The sequence below is a fragment of the Cydia fagiglandana genome, chromosome 4 (assembly GCF_963556715.1).
Source record: "Cydia fagiglandana chromosome 4, ilCydFagi1.1, whole genome shotgun sequence".
Classification (NCBI taxonomy): Eukaryota; Metazoa; Arthropoda; class Insecta; order Lepidoptera; family Tortricidae; genus Cydia; species Cydia fagiglandana.
The window spans coordinates 11,514,045-11,530,179 of NC_085935.1; the positions used below are offsets into that span (position 1 = coordinate 11,514,045).

At 37.1% G+C, this 16,135-nt stretch overlaps 4 protein-coding genes across 4 annotated transcripts; 1 reads left to right on the forward strand and 3 right to left on the reverse strand.

The window, feature by feature from the left end:
- The first annotated feature begins 282 nt into the window (after positions 1 to 282).
- LOC134663722 (ankyrin-2) lies at positions 283 to 8,864 on the forward strand. The gene is made up of 9 exons (XM_063520181.1): positions 283 to 676; positions 843 to 1,314; positions 1,550 to 1,707; positions 2,474 to 2,649; positions 3,559 to 3,709; positions 4,320 to 4,444; positions 6,357 to 6,486; positions 6,828 to 7,011; positions 7,924 to 8,864. The coding sequence occupies exons 1-9, from the start codon at positions 595 to 597 to the stop codon at positions 8,282 to 8,284; spliced, it is 1,839 nt and encodes a 612-aa protein (XP_063376251.1). The 5' UTR covers positions 283 to 594; the 3' UTR covers positions 8,285 to 8,864.
- On the reverse strand, positions 8,855 to 14,296 carry LOC134663723 (ankyrin repeat domain-containing protein 39). Its single transcript, XM_063520182.1, has 3 exons — positions 14,055 to 14,296; positions 11,385 to 11,603; positions 8,855 to 10,896 (listed from the first exon to the last, which is right to left on the reverse strand). The coding sequence occupies exons 1-3, from the start codon at positions 14,155 to 14,157 to the stop codon at positions 10,697 to 10,699; spliced, it is 522 nt and encodes a 173-aa protein (XP_063376252.1). The 5' UTR covers positions 14,158 to 14,296; the 3' UTR covers positions 8,855 to 10,696.
- Positions 14,075 to 14,519, reverse strand: LOC134663725 (uncharacterized). The gene has a single exon (XM_063520184.1). The coding sequence runs from the start codon at positions 14,517 to 14,519 to the stop codon at positions 14,211 to 14,213; it is 309 nt and encodes a 102-aa protein (XP_063376254.1). The 3' UTR covers positions 14,075 to 14,210.
- Positions 14,520 to 14,562: 43 nt separating this feature from the next.
- On the reverse strand, positions 14,563 to 15,888 carry LOC134663724 (uncharacterized). Its single transcript, XM_063520183.1, has 3 exons — positions 15,699 to 15,888; positions 15,399 to 15,502; positions 14,563 to 14,760 (listed from the first exon to the last, which is right to left on the reverse strand). Exons 1-3 carry the CDS (start codon positions 15,778 to 15,780, stop codon positions 14,563 to 14,565), a joined length of 384 nt encoding a protein of 127 aa, XP_063376253.1. The 5' UTR covers positions 15,781 to 15,888.
- Between the last annotated feature and the right edge of the window lie 247 nt (positions 15,889 to 16,135).

Below are 16,135 nucleotides of genomic sequence, written 5' to 3' on the forward strand. Positions count from 1 at the left end.
ACCAAACCTAGACAAGGGATGCGACAGATAAGGGCCTCTACAAACTTTATCGATAATCGCTTTTGATTTGCATTATGATTTATGAGGTATTTGATCGATCGATTGAATTCGTTGCATCTAGCGCTTATCCGGCAATTACTTAAAATTGCATTACCTTTGTTAGCTCCATAGAACTTATAATAATATCAAGAAAATCGGAAAGTTCTCTGAACGCGCTTCAATACCACAGATTCCACAGAATATATATATCTTGTCCTCCAGTCGCTGTCAAGTGTCAACTAAATAAAATGTAATTGACTGACACAGTCAATTTGTTATTGATAAAAATTAAAAATTGATAATGCTCCCTACTTAAAGAATTTAGTTTGCTTCCAATTTTTATTCTGGCTTGGAGTATGGTCACGTACAATAAAATGTGAAATATTGGGCGTGTATGTAAATGGTTATATACAAGGTTGAAATGGTGAAAGTGATCAATCCACAAAAAAACAATACTCCAAACATTACTTGAGCTAAATAATGAGTTGCGTTACTATCTAGATTGGTTATTATTTTTGAACTGCGTAGTCTTATTCGTTACACACATAAGGAGCAATGGAAAGTTCATTAGAGGATAATTTATACAAAGCTGTACAATCTGCAGACCAAGAATCGATTGTGTGCCTTCTAGACAGAGGTAAATAATGAATATTTACGTTGTTATATATCTGTGCCCTTAAATTTTACACGTAGGATGTATACTGTTAATGATACTACATCAATAAGGATTGCCTAGGTACTTGAATTATGCAGACATTGTAGTTGAGTAGGTAATTATTTACAAACCTTTTTCTTAATTTCAGGCGCAAACCCAAATAAGATAGCAAAAAATGGTAAAACTTCATTAGGTGAAGCATGCAATGTAGGAAATTTAAGTATAGTGAAATTGCTGGTTGATACCACAAGATCTAGACAAACTACACATTCAAGTAGAAAGCGCCATTTAAAAACGCACAAGCGCAAGATAAAAAACGATGGATCTCAAGAAGAAACAATTACTAAATACAAGAACCCTAGTGATAGAAAATGTATGGGTTTGCAACTTGAAAATATAGGCCCAAGTCAGGATTCCAAAAGAGGTGTCAACCGTGGATACTTTGTGTTTATACACAGTGATGGCTCAAGTAGTGACGAGAGTAGAATCACCAGTTTACTGTCTCCTTTGAGTCCAGTATCGTTGACACCCTCACCACAGGATGACTTGGAATGGGACGAAGAGATTGGCAATGTGGCTCCTACCACCAGTGAAGATGAGACTTGGACTTCAATGTATAAGTGAGTAGCATTAAATTAGTCATTAATCATAATAGAGTCTGTTTTGAAAGAGAAGAGTCATGGAATGTTTTGGGCCCGATACTTGGGACTCTAATATAATACTGTTGAAAACTTTTACTGCTACATATGGCAAATTATTTGTTGATTAAAGATAATTTTTAGGATTCCGTGCCAAGATATACATAAGGAACCCTTTTATTCTTAATAAATTTTTTTTTCATTTTTCCACTTCCAGATGGTATGCTTCAATATTAGAATGCACCGGTGCAGCAATTGCATCACAATCAATAGAGATTTATGGAATTGATCAGCAAGATGCCTTTATGAGAACTGCATTACACTATGCAGCTGAGCGGGGACATGCAGAGGTTGTGAGATTGTTGTTAGATGCAGGTAAAAGTGCCAGCTTTTAGAAAATTTTAATACAGCTAATAATAATTCTTATCAGGAAGTCCTACTGAACAATTTTTACACTTGCTATACTCTGTGGGGTTAATATGTAATAGGTCATACTGAATTTTTTTTACTTTGGAGCCAACACCAAAATACCGAAAATGAAATATCACCTGTTTCATTAGGAAACATTGACATATTTATATTATGATAATGATTCGCCTAAATGTATGAAACTATTTATATTTTTCCGCATTTGTCGTTGTTGGCCCTTTAAACATCTCTCAAAGTATGGTCAGACATAACATAATAAAATCACCTCTTAAAAAAAAGGGGAGTGCCCATTGGCAGTAGCACGTAACAGTATCAGTATCATACCAGAAAAAAAAATATATATTCGTTGAGGTGTTTTACCATTTTATTTTTTGAAGTATGCATTAACATTATACATCTCTAAGGATAACTTGATAAACTATATAATCTTATAGTTCTGACACCTAGAGACATTTACACCTCTAAATATTATAGATTTTTTGTGTGTGTTTTTTTATCTGTATTTTGTATGTAATTCGACATTAAGAGACCATATACATCTCTTAGTAATTGTAATACGTTAGATTGAATTGTTAGTTTTAATTTATAAAATTGTTGATGTTATTATTTTTGCTTTTATGTAAATTCAATGTTGACGTGTAAAAGTGCCCTTGTGGCCTATTTGCTGAATAAATGTTGATATTTGAACGAGTTTTCTACCTATCCATCTTAGGAAGCAAAGTGGAAGTGATGGCCGGCGATGGTTCCACTCCCCTACACGTCGCGGTAATTAAGGATCACCCGGAGATTGTGAAAATGCTGTTGTTGGCAGGCTGCCATGTCAACAACAAGACACATGAGAAAATGACGCCGTTACACTACGCAGCTTCTAATGGATTTATAGATTTGGTAATTCAATAACCTACATGTTATGTATTATTTATTTTAAACTTTATCGCACATAGAAAAGGTACAAAATGCGAATTTAACGGCTCAAGGCATTCAATTCATTACCACCCAACATTTATTATTATTCTTTATTTATTTACTATTTATTATTTTCTCAGACAAAAATGATGCGTGTAATCACAAGCTACTGGCCGATATTTTTTTGCCCTTTTGCCCAAAAAATTAATTATTGTTAAGTAAGTCATGTTTGATTATAAAAAATATTATTAGAAATGATCATGATCACTCTATATGACTTTTGAGTTATAACGTGTACAGTATCGTTGGCTTTAACCGATAGTAAATGCATAGGTAGTTAACTAAACAACAAAAAAAAAACCGGACAAGTGCGAGTCGGACTCGCCCATCGAGGGTTCCGTACTTTTTAGTATTTGTTGTTATAGCGGCAACAGAAATACATCATCTGTGAAAATTTCAACTGTCTAACTATCACGGTTCGTGAGATACTGCCTGGTGACAGACGGACGGACGGACGGACAGCGAAGTCTTAGTAATAGGGTCCCGTTTTACCCTAAAAAACAACCAGTGATAATGATCTAAATTTCCAAGGCATAGGGTTGTTTTTTGCTCTTCTTCTGGAATGCTTATGCCCGTTCAAAGTTTAACGGTATTCTTTGGATCTAATGGTGGTCCCACACTGGCTTTTATATAACATCGTGTGACAGGGACAACCTAACAGTATAGTGTTTATGTTATATGTATAACATAATAGTATTGAATTATTGATAGAACATTTAAACAGTCAGTGTGGGACCACCAATAAACAAGCGATGCTAGTTAGTAGTAGTACCCAACGTAGTAATAGTAATAACGTAGGAACAAGTTAAACAATTGCATAATTTATTTCAGGTAAAAATCCTAGTAAACAATGGTGCTAACTTGGAGGCCAGGGACACCAGTGAGCGCACAGCTCTGTTCTTAGCAGCCGGCAGAGGGCATGTTGATGTGGTCAAATACCTCATATCAGTTGGAGCTAATGTTAATGGCGAAGAAATTCATGGTACATACCAATATAAGGTCAATGTGGCTAATTCCGTCATAGGGGCTCTCCCGTCCACTAGCGTTTTTCTCGAACAACAAACAACATGTGATAATTTCGTCGACAAAGCAGCGAAAATATCTGGGACACCGAGTTTTGCTCGGAAAACATATAAAAACTCAAAAATGCGCATTTTCCCAGAGATAAGACATAGCTAGATCGATTTATCGCCCCCAAAAACCCCCATTTAGCACATTTCATCGCAATCGTTAGAACCGTTTCCGACACCTCCGAAATATATACTCGTCATCGTCATCATCATCTCAGCCATAAGACGTCCACTGCTTAACATAGGCCTCCCCCTTATGTGAATGCCATAATCGCCACGCTTGGCAGGCGGGTTGGCGATCGCAGTCGAGTACACCGAATTTGAGGGACGCTGCTGCCCGTCCACCGGTGGTCTTGGACGTAGTTTAAGGACATACCCGGGTCCCGGGATATACTCGTACATATAAATAAACCAAAATTGCTCATTTAAATATTATGGATAATATACCTTTTATTTTCAGGCATATACTTTGTATCTACTTTAATTGCAACCATCTTAACATGCCAAATTACTTTATTTCAGGATATACGCCACTTTGTGAGGCAGTGTGGCGCAGATTTCCGGAAGTAGTCGAAGTATTATTATTGTCCAGAGCTCGAATAACACATTCCCACAAACTTTTACATTATGCAATAATACAGAGACAGGTATGTTTAAACTATAATAAAAAATACACCCATGATCTAATAGGTTTGGCAACTGTTAAATGCTAGAGGTTAAATGTTTACGTAGATGGCGCCAGTATAGATCTTCACTGTTTTGTAGTTTAGTCCTATGAGATTTGGCTTAAAGGGCCAGACCAAAAAATAAAAAAACCGGGCAAGTGCGAGTCGGACTCGCACACGAAGGGTTCCGTACCATAATGCAAAAAAAAAAGCAAAAAAAAAAACGGTCACCCATCCAAGTACTGACCACTCCCGACGTTGCTTAACTTTGGTCAAAAATCACGTTTGTTGTATGGGAGCCCCATTTAAATCTTTATTTTATTCTGTTTTTAGTATTTGTTGTTATAGCGGCAACAGAAATACATTATCTGTGAAAATTTCAACTGTCTAGCTATCACGGTTCGTGAGATACAGCCTGGTGACAGACGGACGGGTGCGCCAAAGTTCATATAAAATTGCAAATTCGATTATTGAAACTCCGAAAATGTATCTCATATAATTTTACATCCTAATGATCATTGTACATTTTCATTTTAAACAATACTCATTGGAACTTCGAATTTATTATATTCATAATGCATTCTACATAAATATCTCTATTACTAAAATTTATGCATATATTATTACTCGACATGTCGATTTTGACATATTTGATTTTATTTATAACAGAATGCACCTGTAGGTCAAGTCAGGTTAAAATCCTGCCAGAAAGGTGGGTTAGGTTAGAACTGCGACCCTCACAGAACCGAAATGCTCCCAGAAAGGTGGGTTAGGTTAGGTTAGAACTGCGACCCTCACAGAATCGAAATGCTGCCAGAAAGGTGGGTTAGGTTAGGTTAGAACTGCGACCCTCACAGAACCGAAATGCTGCCAGAAGGGTGGGTTAGGTTAGGTTAGAACTGTAACCCTCACAGAACCGAAATGCTGCCAGACAGGTGGGTTAGGTTAGGTTAGAACTGTGACCCCCACAGAACCGAAATGCTGCCAGACAGGTGGGTTAGGTTAGAACTGCGACCCTCACAGAACCGAAATGCTGCCAGAATGGTGGGTTAGGTTAGGTTAGAATTGCGACCCCCACAGAACCGAAATGCTGCCAGAAAGGTGGGTTAGGTTAGGTTAGAACTGCGACCCCCACAGAACCGAAATGCTGCCAGAATGGTGGGTTAGGTTAGGTTAGAACTGCGACCCTCACAGAACCGAAATGCTGCCGGAAAGGTGGGTTAGGTTAGGTTAGAACTGCGACCCTCACAGAACCGAAATGCTGTCAGAATGGTGGGTTTGGTTAGGTAAGAACCTCACAGAACCGAAATCCCGTGACCCTCACAGTGAGCGAGCGTAGCGAGAGCAAATGCTCGCCTTAGTCTTCGAGAAATTCTTACAAATAACATTATGGGCACAGATACATTCTCAGTGACAATATTATGAGTAAAAAAAAACGGATTATGTATCGTTATGAATAATGTAGGTAGTAGCACAAAAAACTATTAAAAAAATATATGAGTAACAAGTTTCGGAGAAACGATGATTATGACTACAAAGCGGTATTATTAGAAATATTCGAGTAATGCATTGTATATGAGCCAATATGGACCCCAGACGGACGGACAGCGAAGTCTTAGTAATAGGGTCCCGTTTTACCCTTTGGGTACGGAACCCTAAAAAAATAATCAAAAATTTATAGCTTTGCACTACGGGGTAATTCCATACACGAGGCATACCTTTGCGTTGTTGACTTCATCGGTTAGTTTCCGCAGTCGAAGAAAGATGGCGCTCTATGGAAGAAAATTGAAAAATATGCATGGAACTCCCCAGACCGCTTTGGTTTCAATAATATTTATCATATCACTGTAAATATATACACTGTATAATTTTATATTCATGCCTTAATTTTTAGGAGGAGATTGTGAAAATGCTTGCAAATTACGGCGGAGGGTTGAATCTCCACAACGATAATGGCGACACGCCCCTGCTGCTGGCGGTGAGGTTGTCACAGCCTGGGGTTGCCAGAATTTTATTAGAAAAGGGTAAACATCTTTTATATGCTTTATAATGTTGATTAGTCGCCGACGCTCGGCAGACGCTAGTGTGAGGTTTTCTAAATGTCATGCTATCAAGCAAAGTCTTGTACGGTCGCCATCAGATGTATCGGAGCGGCCGAGGTACTCACAAATATATGAACACGCCTCTATTGTCAAGGCGCTAGAGTGCGTATTCAGATATTTTGGAGCACATCGGTCGCTCCAATATATCTGATGGCGTCTGTACCAATGTAATTGGCGTGTGCGTGATTTTTTTGTTAAAAATGACGGTCATATGTTTAATCCAGAATTTAGGAAATGGTATTAATTATATGAATTGTTTACAGGTGCCCACGTTAATTCCTGTAACAGCATAACTGGAGCCACCGCACTCCATATAGCTGTTGAAAGTATAGACTGTCCTGAAATATTTGAGGAATTGCTAATTTGCCTGTTAGAGTATAGGATAGATATGAACGCGATAGCGCTTACCGGCGACACTGCCCTAAACAGAGCGTTACTATTACACAAGTAAGTTATAATAAATATTATTTCCGAACGCTGCCTTTAGACTTACAATAATAATGGTTACCTCTAGTTCGTGACTGACAGGTGGTACATTTTATTATACCTATCTATAGTAGTAATCACAAAGCACACACTACTGGTCAGCGTCTTTAAAATGGCAAGGTAATTTATCTATCCAGTATCTCTTGGCGGATTAAGTACCGCTGCAGTCTAATGTATCATATTAGGTACAACAGTTTGTGGGTACAACAGTCGGTGCAGCGATCCGTGCGGCTCGAGGCAGCATCACTTGCTCCACATGGCTGTCAGTTTTTTCGTGAATCTCTTTAGCCCTGTATAGCGCACAATAAGATGTTATAAGAAAAAAATACCCTATAACATAGTTTGTATTTTTTCCTTAAAATGAATTTTTAGGACTATAAGGGCCACCTTGAAATGAGGCTTGAATTGACAATTTCTTAGAAACTGGTCCGTTAAGCACATTAAGCGTTAAGTTACATTATAGTTTTATAAGTCAGTACATGCGTATTATTTTATCACAGCGCTCAAAACAAGTACATATACAGCCTATCAGAACGAAAGGCAAAGAAAGAGACCCATTAATGTTTAGGTCACACTGAGCAACTTTGCTATGAAACCAACCCCAAACCCAAAAACGCGGAAAGAAATTGGATGTTTCATACATTTTGCTGGTCTGATGTTGAAATTTCCTATGGGAGAGTCAATTTTTTTTTTCGCGATTTCTGGCTTAGTCCCATAATAAAAGTTGCTCAGTATGACCTAAACATTAATGGGTCTCTTTCTTTGCCTTTCGTTCTGATACATACTGTATATTATCATAATCACAATGTAACAAGCAACAACGCCACCACTCACGCACACAGCAACGCTCATAACTGATTCATTGTTTTACAGAGATCACGCGGCGGTGTTGCAAATTCGCTACGGAGCCAACGTCAATGCCTGTGATTTGCATTCCTGCGGTTTAGACAACTTATCAATAGCAAGTAGGCGACGTTCGAATAATCTAGCTCGTATGCTAATAAAGGCAGGCCACCATATAACTACACCTGATCCTACTGCAGCGGTCCCTAAACAAGCCACAACAGCCTACTGGCTATATCATGCTAGCAGACAACCACATAGCCTATCGGACATTTGTAGAATGCAAATAAGATCTATGGCTAAGAAAAAAATACTATTTCAATATATATCAACATTGCCTTTACCTACGAGCTTAAAAAGATTCCTAATGATGGAAGATGAAGGTCTATAGTTGCTAATGACTAGTGAATTGTTATTATTACTGAATTATTTTTAAATCATTGTTTATAATGTTGTCTTTATGATCAATATAAATATTTATAGGTTATAACTGTTATAAGCAAGTCAAGTAGGAGATAGGTCTACCTATACTTCCTACCCAACACTCTTTCATATCGTATTTATGTATTAATACTTTATGATTTGTTGGTTTAACATTTTCTAGTCACGTTTGAATGTTTTACTTACATAGACTGATTTCAAAAATATCAGAAAAATTACAGGTGGATCGCAATATAATAACATTGAATGATCTTTTGTAGACTAGGTAACTCATAACAATATGTTACAAGCGAGGCAATAATATATTATATTTCTAAACTTCCCTTATACAAACTTCAGTTTTGGAAATCACAAATCAGTTATTCTATTGTTTTATTTTTATGATAACACTATCTTCTTGATTATTAATTATTCGTTACTATAACTTTTGTCTCTCGCGCAATGTTCGATAGATCCACCCATATTGTGTCTTAATTGTACCAAATGGAATTGTACATGTACAGTAATAAATTAAAAACACTTTACATTCATGCGTTTTATTATTACTAAAACATTGTTAGTACAAAGGTGTAAGTGGAAAATATAAAATTGATTATGTTTCTACTAATGCGATAACCGCTACAAAAATTACCAAATTACGAAATAAATGCTTTGTTTACACATGACGATATTTTAGATAAAACTTAAGATTAACCCTCTTGGAATGGACATAAAACTGCAAAACACACATGCAGGTATAATTCAAAACACGCGTTGTGGTTCTTATAATTAACAACTAAGTATTTGCAAGTATACGATAATTAAACAAACACATTGCACCACAACGACAATAACTTTAATTGAGAATCCGTCAGGTGTAAACTAGGCATAGGACTAAGAAATAGTACTTTCAAAAAGACTCAACAACCAATCTCAAAATCACTTCACAATCCCATACTTGGAAATAGACATGAAGATGAACTTTATGCCGATAGCATAGAGTTCACTACTATTTGTGATTGTATAAAGCAAATAGACCAAGAAAACTCTGCAGCGATTTTGATAGCCCACGCAGTGCAAGTGTCATTTATACGTCATAATTTGATAGAAGATTGACGTTTATAATGACGCTTGCACTGCGTGGGCTATCAAAATCGATGCAGACTTTTCGTCTAACTCTATCGGTTACTAAATAAAAGTAACCCTATCTTATGTGAAGAATCTTCGATAGTGGTTGTCAAGGGATGCCATGAGCAATAAAGGTGACTACAGATGGCTTATTATTATATTGTGATGAAATGTCATTATTAATCTTAACCTATACATAAAATAGAATAGCAAAATGTATAGAGATATTTTTGTTTAAAAATGTTCCTAACATATTTAACATCACTTTATTTTATAAATTAAAACGGTATCTTTAAAATGGCATTTTGGTCAAAAATATCCTTCTATTATATTTATACTACTACTTATAAATTAAAACCTTTGTGATTTTTCAAGTGCCATATAACTTTATAAGCATCAAAATAAGTTTTATATTATAATATTGGGCGAATCACAGAATCATAATAACATATATAAACATATCGCAACACCCTGGAAATGTAAATAACACTGTAACAGGGCTGCAAGATGTATAAATGACTCTATATATAAAAAAATATAAACAACTTAACATAAAACACAGCATTAACTTCGAAACTTCCAACTAATTAAATTATATCAAACAAGTAAACAATATTCGATGTCAATAAAATAATTATGGCTTTCTAATCTATATAAAATAATATAATATAAACAATACAGGGACCATTTCATACTTATTCACCATGTTAATCTTAAGTTTCCAATGACCCTATCCCTATATCATTATAGGGAACGTGGCCATTAGCCATAACAATATTATTTTCATATAAAAGCAATGCACACTGGTACAGTCACGTTTCGTGATTGTTGCGTCATTTAGGGTTCTAGCTGAATTGGACATTCCATAGCCTAAGTATTGAATAACCAATTTAGCTAGAACTAGAATCCTAATTGGCTCAACAATCACAGAGCCTCTAGTCTCCAGCACAGCAGAAGTAACATAGTAATAATTTTTATAATTTACAATCTCAAAGGTGTGACATCAAAATAACTTAAATACTTAATAAAATTATAGAAATCATGAAAAAATAAAATTTCTGACAAATTGAACTTGTTTCAATTCAATAGACCAGTATTTTTCATGACGCGAATCCCATCTCATATACAAAATATTTCACTTAGGTATGTATTGCTTTATGGCTGGCAGAGGCTTCGCGTCCCCGCAGGGGGTCGCGACCCACAGATTGAAAGACAATGAAATACACTATAGAGTAATCTCTAATAATCAAATTATTCAGTTCTGTGAAAGTTCGGTTGCAACACGACCTCTCTTGTCTTTAACATTAGCAAGTTCAGGACATGCTTCTAGTAAAATGTTGATCAGGTCGGTACGTTTATTAGCTATGGCCTTGTGAAGAGCAGTCTCGCCATCCGTATCTTGCATTAACACATTTGCTCCACACTGAATAAGGAATTTCACGGTAGCTGCTTTACCTGAAATGGAAAATAATTTAGAGGTATGTTTATGATAATTTTGCTTTTATATAATCTAAAGAGGCTGAATTATGTAGAACATTGGTTACGTTAAGTTCAAAGTAATCTACATATATCTAGAACACTGGGGGACAAAATTTTTAATACTAAAATACAAGGTCTCTGGAGACACCACGTAAGAGAATTTATGGTCCACACATATGCGCTTGTTTACCAATTTAGTATGGAAGCGCAAGCACCTACTTCAGGTGAGTCTACGTTTCTGAACTGTATATTCATAATGCAGTGTTTGTTTAGTCTGTTAAAAAAAAAATATCTTTATTTGCTAGAATATGGTATATAAAAATAACGTAACGGATTTCGATAAAATTTGGCAGGTAGTATACCGGAATTCAATCCTAACGCCAATATAGTATGAGGTTGGTTACACTAGGTAGTAAGGGGAAGGATTTGAAGGGGTTAACAATTTTTTTCTACAAATCTTTTACCTGCAGCAGCAGCCTTATGAAGTGGTGTAGCCAATCCACTAGTCTGAGCGTCAACACATGCTCCAGCCCCCACCAGTGTTCTACATATGTCTACATGACCATTACGTGCGGCGTAGTGCAGTGCGGTGTACCCAGAATTGTCTGGCTTATTCACAAATTCCTTAGCATTGTTTGCTTTATTTATTAACTTGTCCACTTTTTCTTTGTCACCATTAAAAGCTGAAACAAGATTGGCTGTGTTATTAAGGAATAGTAATTTTAAAATCCAGTTAGGTGTAATACACAAACAAGGTTGCGGCACATGAGTAGTTAAGACAGGTGTCACATCTGCCATAATTTAATTTCGGTGTAATAGTATGATTTCATTTTTTTCATTTCATCATCATTTATTTATTGACAACTTACATTAACAGGTATACCAAACATGTAAGTTATAAACATAACAAATTATTGTATTACTATATAATATATACATGAATAATACCTAATACTAAACTATGACGGTATAGTCGTGGGTGTGGAGATCGACTCCAAATACCGAGTTGCGGTGGCTAGGAGTCTCGGTTCCTTTTGTGAGAATATGTCCGTCAGGGGGTCGAATAGAAGAATATTATTTATGTGATTCAGTGCTACATACAGAGGGCTAGTGACTAAAGTTACTGTGTTGGTGTTGGGAATTGTAAAAGAGGTGTGGGGCGGGGTCGAAGAGTAGTTCTCACAAATGGCGTAGGTACTTTAAAAGTCACATATTGCAGTAACCACGGATTTGTGATTGAGCCACGTATTAATCTAATGAAGTATTTTATGACTGCAAGTTGTCTCCGTATCTCAAGACTTTGATGACCGACCATTCCTAACACAAACTGCGTAGGATACATGTAGGGATAGTAACCATACTGTTTCCAGTACAAGTATCTATCAAACGATTTCTTGCAACGATTGTATTGTTATAGGGGCAGGTTTTTGCAACTCAATGGCTAGCGCCTATTTTGCGTCAGGTTTATCTAATAGATTAGAATTGAAAAAATTAACTTACTTACATTTGGATTTACAATACAATACAATACTCTTTATTGCATACCTCACATACACGTAGTTTGAATAAATGGACAATAACATAAACAAAGACAATAGAGGTAACAACAGGCGGTCTTATCGCTTAAGAGCGATCTCTTCTAGACAACCTTTGGGTATCGGAGACATAAGAATTAGAATATATGGTAGGATTTATAGACAATGTTTAAATGTATTGATACAAGTTTTGTGCTTATTATTTCAACACTTCTTCTTCCTTGTCGTATCCTCATGGCTGAGGGACGTGACGAATGTGGACACTTTTCACCAGCGCTCTCCAAGCCACTCTGTCTTGGGCCCAGTGCATGCTAGCCTGCAATGTGGCGTTTGTCTCTGACGTTATTCTGTCCGCCCAACGCGTGGCCATACGTCCACCCCTACGCTTCCTTGCCATACGGCCAGTAATAAGGAGCTTTTCCAGGCTATCTGGCCCTGCCCTGCTCAGATGGCCGAAGAAACTAAGTACACGTTGGGAGCAAACAGTGGAGAGCCTCGTTGTAATGTTAAGTTCGTCGAGAATTGATGCATTTGTACGGCGTTCAGTCCATGAGATCCGGAGCATTCTCCGCCAGCACCACATCTCGAACGCATCTATCCTGCGACGGGTTTCGGTTTTGATGGTCCAGGTCTCGGACGCGTATAAGAAGATCGAGAAAACAAGGGTCCGCATTAGTCTGATCTTTGTTTTGCGGTTTATGCTTCTGTTATCCCATATTTTCTCGAGTCTTTTCACCGCAGCTTTGGCCATCTGTGCTCTTCTAACTACCTCTGAGCCGCATTCCCCATCGTCACTTATTTGAGATCCCAGGTACACAAACTTGTGAACCACCTCCAGATCGTGCAACTCGTATGTTCTCTGCGCTTTACCAGGGCGGTCAATAAACATCAACTTCGTCTTACTTCTGTTGATTTTAAGACCATACTCATTGCTGACGAGCTCAATCCTTCGCAGCAACAGTGCAAGTTCGTTTTCAGAGGCACCTATTATAGTCGTGTCATCTGCAAAACGGAGGTTACTGATTTTTTGGCCACCAACCTGGATACCCCCCTCCCAGCCTTCCAATACCCTTCTCATTATGTGTTCACCGATGAGATTGAACAGCTGCGGTGACAGGATACAACCTTGCCGCACTCCTCGTTCAGCTCTAAAGGGTTGTGACACAGTGTCCTCTATCCGCACTCTAGACTCGCTGCTCAAGTATAGGTTTTGCACAAGAAAGATTAGGTGCTGCGGTATCCCCATTTCGCCCATTACTCTGAACATTTTACCCCAGTTGATGCAATCAAAAGCCTTTGCGTAGTCAATGAAGCACATAGCCATAAAGACGTCGTGCCCTCTGCATTTCTCAATCAATTGCCTCACGTTGAGTATTTGCTCCCGAGTACCTCTACCCCTTACAAATCCTGCCTGCTCCCTGGGTATTTGCCTGGCAATATAGTTCTCTAGCCGCTTGTTCAGGATTTCAACACACACATCCAATAACTTAAATAAAAATGATTAAGAAAAAAGTAAACTTCACAGGCTTTGAAAGGTTGACCTTATCAGTCATCAGGTTGTTAAGATTAGTAGAAATAAAGTAATACTAGAACACTTACCAGCATTCCATATTCCTCTCTCCCATTCCATTTCCGATAGTGTCTGACAAACCGATTGGTTTGCAGTTGTGCAGTGAGTGTGATCACAATTGACATGATCCATTTCTAAACATATAAAGACAGCAAAGACATAGAAAGAAATATATCTGTTAACATTTATAGCTCACGCTGAAGAGTCCAGGTGATCTCATTTTCTCCGGTGCTTGAGATTATTTTATAGCCAAGTTGCGACAACGAGTTTATAGCATGTAACACATTAGTTTTAATGCCGACTCCATTTACAACAACTCCAGATCCGGGGTATTTTTTAGTCAGTGCTCTTATTTCATCATCGCCTAATCCAAAGACGGAACAATCAGATGCATGTAGGGAGCCCTTAATGGCAATGTATACAACTCCTTCTTCAGTCAAGGGGATAGTGTTCAGATTGGCAGAGGAAGTATCTTGGCTACCTTTGGTATCCATAATAGTTAAAAAAAGGATAGTAAAAAATATAGTGTTTCACAAATTACACTTCGTCGTCTTTTGCTGGCTGCTGATAGTTACCAAAGTGCATAGCCTCTTTGCTAAAATTTGTGATGTTGTCCTGCTCTACAATCACTGATGGTTCCGGTTCTGAAAACTCCTTTCTCATAGTCCACATGTATTCATTATAGTCTTGTTTGACTGCTGTAGAACTTGATGCAACCACTTTGTAACCCAATACCTGTAAAAATTAACATATTTAAAAATAGAGGTGATAATGTCAGGCTTTTAGCAGAGAACTTGCATAATTAGCATACAGAAATGAATATAATATGCTATATTTCACTTTGCAAATATTACAATAAGAACTTAAATTTAAATCCACACCATTAAGGTTTAGGGCTATTTGATTTGTCTGAATGTTACTTGTGCCATTTTAATATCTTCTAAATTATCATGTGCCAATTGAAGCTCTCATGGCCAGTTTCAATTTACTAAAGTAATGGGTCAATTTTAGATTGGTGTCAATTTAAAAATTCACCCAAAAGCACTTTCATGTAAAGATTTAAACATTTAAGGTTTTTATGTTGCTAGTACAGTCTCTTTGTGAAATTGAGAACTGTAGTACTTATTTGCAAGACTCGCAAAATCATATTCTAGATACATAACATTCACTGCCAGCGACCTGCTAGGTGGGTTGTTAGTAGACGTTTTTCGTTACAAACGGGAAAATCTGTGTTATGGGCTACATCGTAGCCCGTTCCGAGCGCTGGCAGTGAAAGTCTTAATAAGATTTGAAAACGGCATGACTCATTTCTTACTAACGACGTAGAAATATAGGAACACGCCCCAACAGATCAGATAACATTTACAACTTACCTCTAATGCGCTCAGTATTACACAGGGGTGCTGCAAGTAGACAATCGTAGAATCATCACAGTACCCGCCACACGCAAATCTTTTTAACTGCTCAATGTCACCAGCTGAATAAAATACAATTTCACTTGTTAATTGAGTCACCGTCAGTGAGGATAAGGATTCTTTGTGCTAATGGAATATGCTTATCATGACTATATACATCCATGTTTGTTAATAAAGTCAACAAATGTAAAATTCAAATAGAATATCAAGATAATAAGAGTTGATCTCTTTGCAGTCAATATAAAATAATATAGGTACCTTTTAAGCCGGATACTAAAACACGCCAAGGGTTTTTATGGCCATAAGATGCGAGGTTACCTCTGATCAAAATGTAGGGCATTGATTACGGATAAGTAGAAGCTTTAAATAAACGTTTTATTTATTTAGATGTCCAACTACGAAATACAAATAATCAAATCCAATGCAATAGTCAAATCGAATAAACAAAGTGATTGTTTTTTTTTATGTCACCATAAAGTATACAAAGTTATGCAGTATTCTATTTTTTACAAAATAAAAGCTCTAACAGACTGGCGTACCGGACCGAGACCTTGGTCCAACTTGGTCCAAACTAAAGGCCAAACCAAGTCCAAACTCTTCTTGGTGTCGTGAAGGACAGAACAAATGCAATTCGCTTAAATATATATATAGTTGGTCTAACCAAATTTATCAGTAAATAAGAACAAAAAAAACTA

Bases quoted from the DNA above. Each gene is read 5' to 3' on its own strand.
- LOC134663722 (XM_063520181.1), top strand. From the start codon at position 595: ATGGAAAGTTCATTAGAGGATAATTTATACAAAGCTGTACAATCTGCA. The intron at 1,708-2,473 runs GTAAAAGTGCCA...TATCCATCTTAG, and splicing joins GAGATTGTTGTTAGATGCAG to GAAGCAAAGTGGAAGTGATG. The intron at 3,710-4,319 runs GTACATACCAAT...ACTTTATTTCAG, and splicing joins TAATGGCGAAGAAATTCATG to GATATACGCCACTTTGTGAG.
- LOC134663723 (XM_063520182.1), bottom strand. From the start codon at position 14,157: ATGGATCATGTCAATTGTGATCACACTCACTGCACAACTGCAAACCAA. The intron at 11,604-14,054 runs GTAAGTGTTCTA...ATCTTGTTTCAG, and splicing joins GAGAGGAATATGGAATGCTG to CTTTTAATGGTGACAAAGAA. The intron at 10,897-11,384 runs GTAAAAGATTTG...TTTCCATTTCAG, and splicing joins TCATAAGGCTGCTGCTGCAG to GTAAAGCAGCTACCGTGAAA.
- LOC134663725 (XM_063520184.1), bottom strand. From the start codon at position 14,519: ATGGATACCAAAGGTAGCCAAGATACTTCCTCTGCCAATCTGAACACT.
- LOC134663724 (XM_063520183.1), bottom strand. From the start codon at position 15,780: ATGCCCTACATTTTGATCAGAGGTAACCTCGCATCTTATGGCCATAAA. The intron at 15,503-15,698 runs GTACCTATATTA...TATTTTATTCAG, and splicing joins TTTAGTATCCGGCTTAAAAG to CTGGTGACATTGAGCAGTTA. The intron at 14,761-15,398 runs GTAAGTTGTAAA...TAATTTTTACAG, and splicing joins TAATACTGAGCGCATTAGAG to GTATTGGGTTACAAAGTGGT.